The following is an 8,063-nucleotide window of genomic DNA, read 5'->3' as shown; positions in this document are numbered from 1 at the left end:
CTCAAATAATGAGGACTTACATTATTTATAAACCCATGAGCATGTTAAATCATTGTGAGGATCAACATTACCATTAATTTTACTTTGCTACATGAGTTCAAGAATTTCCATTTGTGTAGTAATTTAATCAATCAAGAGCAACTTTCCACAAAAAACGTTATTTTTTCTCTGTCAAATGCACAATTATTATAATTATCCTATTAAATATGCCTGTTCTGCCATTCAATCTCATTTAAAGTTTGAGCTGTATTTTTTTCTTTAGGTTTTGTTTTCAACTAGAATTCTAATTTCTTTCATTTAATAAGACATTACATATGTAAACTGCATTTCTTGCAAGATTTTAGAGTTCAGCTGCATTTTCTTATTCCCAAAAAGCTGTAAAACAATAAAGAGAGAACATAGCATTTAGTTTTAAAGAATACACTGATTGTGGAAATGGTATTTTTCATTTTCTATAAATAGCTATCCTTGAAAATTCTATTTCATTGAGTGAAAAAAATAACATTTTTAACATCCATAATTTACTAATGTATCCTTGTTTGGTCATCTATATTTTGTAATCATGAACCAATATCTGAAATGTCAATCGAATTCCAATATCTTGTTATTATCTTTGTAATTGTTCCTTCAAAAATGTGTATAATCTTCTACTTCAACGTCATTTTCTTTGTACATGCCATCATTCTCTTTCAATTCATTGTCAGTTGTTACTTCTGCTAATGTACAAGGAATAAAGGAATTATAGAGGTTGAGTTTTACCTCTGATTACTTTCTTTTTTTGATACACCAGGTTTGAATTTTTTTTAGCCATTGACTCACTTTGTAAATAATTATCAATTAATTTTAATTGTTTATCAGTTTAACACTTGTTTTATTTCTCCTTGCTAAGATATTTCTCATCTTGAGTTCTTTGCTTGGCTATTTTTCTGATTGAATTATTTTTCTTTCTTAATCATGTTTTATTTATAACAGTTTTATCATTATGGAACACTTGTATATGTGTTTCAAGATGGCTCTTAAATGTTCTGCCATTTGCCTGATATATGATATTATTACTTTGAGCCTGCAATAATAGTTATAGCAATCATATGCTGCTAGATGCTAATGCATAATACATTAAATGAAAAATAATAATTATAATTCTAAAGTTAATAAGTTGTTATTATATTATTTGGAAACTGAATAAGATTTACTGGGCTTACTTCATATAATAAACTAATAATTATATAAATATTTTATGTCAAATATAGTGTATTTAAATGTTTCAACTAAAACAAAATACTTATAAACATTTTATGTGGTTGAACTGCCCACTAGACCCTGATGGCTTGGGAGCATCCTGTAGTTGCAGGGGCACTGAAAACGGCTGTGCTTCCATTCACATAGAATTTTTTCATGTGTTGTCTTAATACTCTGGAATATTTCAGTTAAAATTACCTTTAACTCATTACTTAATTAGCTTCTTTGAGGTTTTAAGTTAAATATCTGCAGTGCCAAGGTAAGATAAATCTCAACAGAAGCAAGGTAGGATAATTTACAATGGACTTATGTTGAATTAATATCAACAAGGTTAGGATAGGATAAATTTTAACAGGGCCAGGATAGAATACATCTTAACAGTGCCAGGTGTATAGAAGAAATCTCATCAGGACAGGGTAGGATACATCTCAACTGGGGCAGGGGAGGATAAATCTCCAAAGCAGCAGGATAGAATAAATCTCCTTAAGACTAGAGTTAGAAAATTTTCACCAGTGCCAGGGTAGGGTAAGTCTTAACAGGGGGCAGGGTAGAATAAATCTCATCAAGACCAAGTATTTAGAATATATCTAACCTTGGTCAGGGTAGAAACAACCTTGTCAGGGCCAACTAGGAGCTTTGCTACCAGTGACGTTTCTAAACTTTCATAAAATATGATGTTTTAATAATAATATTGTATAAGAAGAGGTTTTCCACCCCTTTAAATGATTAAATAGCATTGGTATCTTATTATAAAAAAACAAACAAACTAGGTTTAACAATTGAGCCATGTATTCATTCTCAACAGTAAGTCTTTCATTCAAAACTCTTAAAGGTCTCATATTTTCTTGGACTTTTTTTGTGTTAAAAGAACTGATGAGACAGTGCATTCTGATCTTAATAAGTAAAAATCTAGGAAAAGTATATTTAATTAGCTACACTCATTATTGGGTTGATATTTAATTTTCGTCTAAGTATTTAGGTATAGCTTGCTCTAGCTAATCAGAAGTTATTATTAATACACCTAATAATCATTTAAGCTATCATTTATCTTATAAACTAAACTCCATTTTAGCCTCAAACATGGATTTTATAGCCCGTTTTTGCATATTGCAAATATTTAGATTTTGGTCTTTAATTTGAATGTTAAAAAAAAGAATATAGTATATTTCATCAAGTTTAATAGGTATAATAAGAAATTCTCAAGCTTCACTTTTTCTTGTTTTAGGCATGTTTATCAAATCAGTTTCTGTAATCAAACTATTTAATTCTATATTTTACAATATCTTATTTTATAAATTGCATACTTCCTGTCTTGCCTATAATTTTCATACTATAAGTTATCAATTTTCTCTGAAGCAAGTGCTGATTTTCATTTTAGCAGGTATGGTCTAAAAATATACTTGTCTGAATCACTTTGAGCCTCCTTACAAAGGTAGTATTAGTTTGGTATTTTAAAAATTAACCCAGTCTTTGCAGTTCAAGTTTTTTTCTAATTTACATTTGTTTTGGTTTTTAATTATCTAGATTTTTTGATAAATTGGGTAGGTTTAGATTTTTAGCTATTTAGGTATTCTTTACACTTGTATAAGTTTAGGTTGTCAGTTATCTATTTTTTTTTCAAACTTAGATGGATTTAGTTTTTTTTTGTATTTGAAATTTTTTATAACTTAGGTAAGTAGGTTTCAGTTATCTAGGTTTTTAAAAATTTAGATAATTTTAGGTATTTTGCAACATAGGTAGATATAGATTTTAAGTGTTCTAGATTTTTCTACCTTAGATATAGGTTTAGGTGTTTAATTATTTAGACTTTCTAACTTAAGGAGATTTAGATTTTTAGTTATCTGAATTTTTCAAACATACATAGGTTCAGGTTTTTTAGTTACCTAGACTTTCTAACTTAGATTAAGGTTTTTAGTTATTTGAATTTTTCTAACTTAGATATATAGGTTTAGGTTTTTGTGTATCTAGAATTTTCTAACTTAAATAGGTGTATGCTTACAGTTATGTAGAGCTTTTTAAACTTAACTTGGGTCCTTAATTGTTTTAATTATCTGTTGTTGTTTTTTCTAATTTGGGTAGGTTTAAGGTTTCAGTTATCTAGAATTTATCAAACTTAGAGAGGCTTAGGTTTGAACTATGTAGGTTTTTTTTTAACCTAGGTTGCTTAGATGTTTATAGTTATCTATATTTTTAAATTTTAGTTCAGGGCTTTAGAGATATTCTTTTAACTTAAGTAGTTCAGGAGTTCAATTACCTATTGTTATCTAATTTGAATAGGCTTAGATTTTAATTTCAATGTATCTAGATTTTTCTAACTCAGGTTGGTTTATTTTGTTATTCATGCTGAAGGAGGCTTAAGGAACTATATTCCAGCCTTGTGGGCTGAACATTGGTCTCAGAACACCTGTATCATGTGAGTCTTGAGCTCATATCTGTCAGAGCAAGCTATATGGTAATTTCTTTACATGGACAGTGTAGTCTGTAGTTACCTTATATTATTTTGTTTTGTTGAATGAAGCTTATATGTAATAAGGTATTATTTAGGTTTACTTTTATTAATTATGAATTTGTATATTCAACCATTCTTTTATTGTATATCTTATTGAATTTTAATTTCATTCTTTGTAGGGGTGTATGTACACAGGCTCCATGCTACTGCATTATAATGGAATTCTGCTCTTATGGCCAACTCTATGATGTTCTTCAGGCAGGACATGATATTCCACCAACAAAAGTTGTGGATTGGACAAAACAAATTGCTGCGGGAATGAACTATCTACATTCTCACAAGATTATCCACAGAGATCTCAAATCTCCTAAGTAAGCTTTAACTAAACAGAGCCATATTATAGTAGTATATGTAATATTCATGGGAAACATTTTGTGTGGTTTAAATGTGAAATGTGGTTAAGCACATTTTAAACATTTTTATATAAAGAGTGTGCAAAATACAATATAAATAAAATTTATTAATTGTATTTGAATTTTCTAAAACATTAGAGCATAATGATTATAAATGAAATTAAATGTGCTATTAAAACCTTTAGTTTTTGTATGCAGCTTATCTTGTAATCTTTGTGTACGGTTTGTTCTTTTTATTAATGCAATAACTTACAGAACTTTAAGTTTAAGCAACATGTTTTAGAATTGAATTTATATTGCTATGATAGATTTATTTATTAAGATCATTAAGAAATTAACAGTGTAAATCTGATATATATATATATATGTGTGTGTGTGTGTGTGTATGTAGATTTAAAATTTGTTTTAAAGTCAACTTAGGCATGTAAGTAAGATTATGAAGAAACACAAGCTTAAGATTAAATGTTTATTTCAATTGTGATAGTGCTTTTGCAACATCAGTGTTGCTTCTCTGCCAAATAACAAATCTCTTAAATGAAACAAAGTATCCAACTACAAATATGTATCTTTATGAATAACTCGATAATATTAATATAAAAAATATCAATATATATATATATATGTATGGTCCCAACAACAACAAAAGATTGGAAGTTGATGAAGTCTCATAATTAAAAAGTTCTCTAGCTCTTGGTGAAATATATTACAGAGAAGACCAACTGTAGAAAGCTGTATGAAAAACACCTAGCATGTGAGAAATGAAATTTTATACTGACCCTTCATGCTGGATGATTGTATTTAAATGACCGCAGAAAAGAAAGAAGAGAGAAAAAAAAACAATTCATAAGAATTGGTTGTGTCTTCTAAAACCAAACTTTTCTCAATTCATTGGATTGTAGAATCACAGTTGAGCAGTCATTTAATAGTAAAAATCACATTTCCTTTGATATTTAATTAGTCTTGTTTAAATATCGTGAAGTACATAACTGACATCTTTTGTTGCTACAAGTTATAATTTCTCTTTCTGCATAACTTCTTATTATTATCATAATCAAATTTATAAGGTTGACAGAGTAATTATTTTGAATTTATTTATTGTGTGTTACAACTAATACTAATATAATCATTTACAGTATTTTTAATTCTTGTATTAACAGAGCTTTCTATGAAACTTGTCACTTTAGTAATATCTGGTACAGCAATCAGTTTAAATAAAAGGTAATGTAGATTTGATCTTATTAATCTTTGATCCAGTTTCTTTCACACATAAAAAGAGATATCTATAATACCTTCTTGGTAATTTCTATTATGTAAAAAATATCTTTGATTTATTCAGTCTTATTTCTTTCATTATAACCACTTTCAACAATTATAATTCTTTTAGTCAAATTAAATTGTATATTTCTTTTAATATGAGAAGGATGATCACTAGTAAAATCCAAATATGCATGAGAATTTGAAGCTTTACAATGAATATCTGTTTTTAATATTTCACTTGCATGTTTTATAACAAGAATACCTAAAAAAAGATGATTGTTCCTCCTTCTATGTATAAGTAAAAGTAATGTTATCAGTAAGAGGATTCAAATCATTCTTGAATATGTTTAGATATTTCTCCTTCATTTTCACCCTAAATACATAATCAAGATAATGAAATCAGTTACAATAAATATTATGTTCTATCACCTGAACAATCGTATCATTTACTTTACTAAAGAATACATTCCTAGTTCAAGAAAATACATAACTAATGTCACATAAGATGGGTCCTTGGTAGTCCTCATTGCAATACTTTTAAGTTTTATTAATAATTTATTACTCAAGTGGACCCATGAAAGTGTAAAATAAATGAAAAATACTAATTTATAAATGATATTTTATTAAATACATTAAATCATCATTAAATTTAGAAAATGGTAGAAAATTTAGAATATAAAAAAGTTGAGTTTTAGATGATATAATAAGATTTATTATTCATTTAGGTTTTGTTTTTTATTTCTCTGTATATCAGTATTCCTTATGCCTTTTTTAATATTTTCAAGGTACTTATAAAGATATCTATTTATAGTTGTACACTCTTTTTTTTCCTTTCATTGGTTTAGTGTTAGTAGAAGCAAATCTAATGTTGAAAAAGTTATACCACTTATGAAATAAGCATTTAATTTTTAGCAGTGTTCATTCTTTTTAATATATTGTGTGTATTTGTCTATATCAATATACACATACATACACATGTATCTTGTATGGTAACTCATTTTTGATAAAATGGAAGAGATTAGTTGAGTTATCATAAAAATTTTGTTTAAGCTGTTTGTGAATCATACTATACTCAGGTAGATAGTACTCTGGCTTCATAACACAGGACATTATCATTACAACTGCTCTTGAAATATAATGAACAAAAAAACAGGACATGTGAGCTGAAAACTGGAGACAAAAGTATTTGTAGGGACATATTTGGAGAAATTTTTATTGATATGTATAATTGAAAGAATAATTAAGTTTTAAGAGTGGCTTTGATTATCACATATCAGAAAAAGTATTCTAAAAATTTCTGTTATAATAAATTTTTTTTTTACATTATGTAATATATATATTTCATTATGAATCTCAGAGCAGATAGTTTCAGAGTTATTTTGAACCACTACATATCCTTCATAGTGTTCTGATTGCAAGCAATGAAATTCTGAAAATTTCTGATTTTGGAACTTCTCGTCAGTGGAATGATATTAGTGCTAGAATGTCATTTGCTGGGACAGTGGCCTGGATGGCTCCTGAAGTGATCCGTAATGAACCTTGTTCTGAAAAAGTTGACATATGGTAAGTAGTTAGGGCAAAATTATTTTTTTTTAATTTATTGATAAGCAAATCACAATGAAAAGAACAGCTACACTTAAACTAAAATCTATCAACATTAACTAAATAGTGTCAATTCACCTGCAACCTGCTCTTTTCCTTTAAAAACCACACATGTAGCAGACCATTAACATTTAAGGCTTAGATAAAGCTTAAATTATTTCTACATGAAAAGAGCCTCAAAGAGGCATCTATAACTTATAGATTATTGAAATAAAAAACGTTTAAACTTTATTTGTTGTTGTAAATTACAAAAAAATCATATGCACACACACATATATATATATAACTTGTACATTTTTCATAATGTTTGTTCTTTGGAAAGGAGCAGTTGTTGCATTAGAGTAATCGGATTTAAAAAAAAATCATTCTACAGTAATAGGATGCATAAAAATCGGAAATGGATGCAGTAATAAAATAAGACATGTCTTAAACCTTTCTAGACTCTAAGGGTGTCTCACTGATATCCCATGATTTTATCCTTCTGATAGTGGAAATACTTAACCAAATGGCATTACATTTAAAACCAAATTACCAAATACTTAAATAGTTTACAGTTTGGGCTTAAAGAAAGTTGTATAATATGATGTAGTTTTTCTATTATTTATGTGTATCGTGAAAAGTCAAACATTTAATGTTGAGACACTGTTTTAAAAAGATATTAAAACTAATTCCTTTCATCTTAGAATTTAAATGTTTTCAAAAGTTCCATGATTGTATTCTCAACTTACAAAGAACTTTTACTTTTATATTTTTTAAGCTGATTTTTGATTAGATATGACTGAAAATTCAATTGACATAATGTTACTTATTTCATAATTTAGCTTAGAAAAGTTTGTTTTACATTGATTGCAAAACAAATTTGAAAACTCACCACTAAGTATTTACTTTTTATTCAAATTAAAAAATAGATCTAATTATTAAGAAACGAAAAATATTTTGATGAAAACCAGTTCTACGACTATATGAATAAAATTAGACAGAAAACACATTTTGATGGTATGGTGCAAAAACAGAATTGAGGGGGTGATGATGAGCGACGGATTGGCCAATCGGGATGCCGGGACTTGTCCCGGTGGGCCGATAGTCCAACTTAATTTTGGGCC

The 8,063-nt window shown here is 27.8% G+C and overlaps 1 protein-coding gene across 7 annotated transcripts in view; it reads left to right on the top strand.

Annotated features, from left to right (window-relative positions):
• The window catches only part of LOC106471452 (mitogen-activated protein kinase kinase kinase 13-like), a 73,075-nt gene that overhangs the window by 41,209 nt on the left and 23,803 nt on the right, over positions 1-8,063 (top strand). For all 7 annotated transcript variants that reach the window (XM_022400067.1, XM_013932056.2, XM_022400069.1 and 4 more), the window contains exons 6-7: positions 3,868-4,059; positions 6,763-6,921. In XM_022400067.1, coding sequence (XP_022255775.1) covers positions 3,868-4,059; positions 6,763-6,921 — 351 coding nt within the window. The remainder of the gene's footprint in view (positions 1-3,867; positions 4,060-6,762; positions 6,922-8,063) is intronic.

The sequence above is a fragment of the Limulus polyphemus genome, unplaced genomic scaffold (assembly GCF_000517525.1).
Source record: "Limulus polyphemus unplaced genomic scaffold, Limulus_polyphemus-2.1.2 Scaffold4632, whole genome shotgun sequence".
Classification (NCBI taxonomy): Eukaryota; Metazoa; Arthropoda; class Merostomata; order Xiphosura; family Limulidae; genus Limulus; species Limulus polyphemus.
The sequence above is the reverse complement of the archived record's forward strand: the minus strand, read 5'-3'. Positions and strand labels throughout refer to the sequence as shown.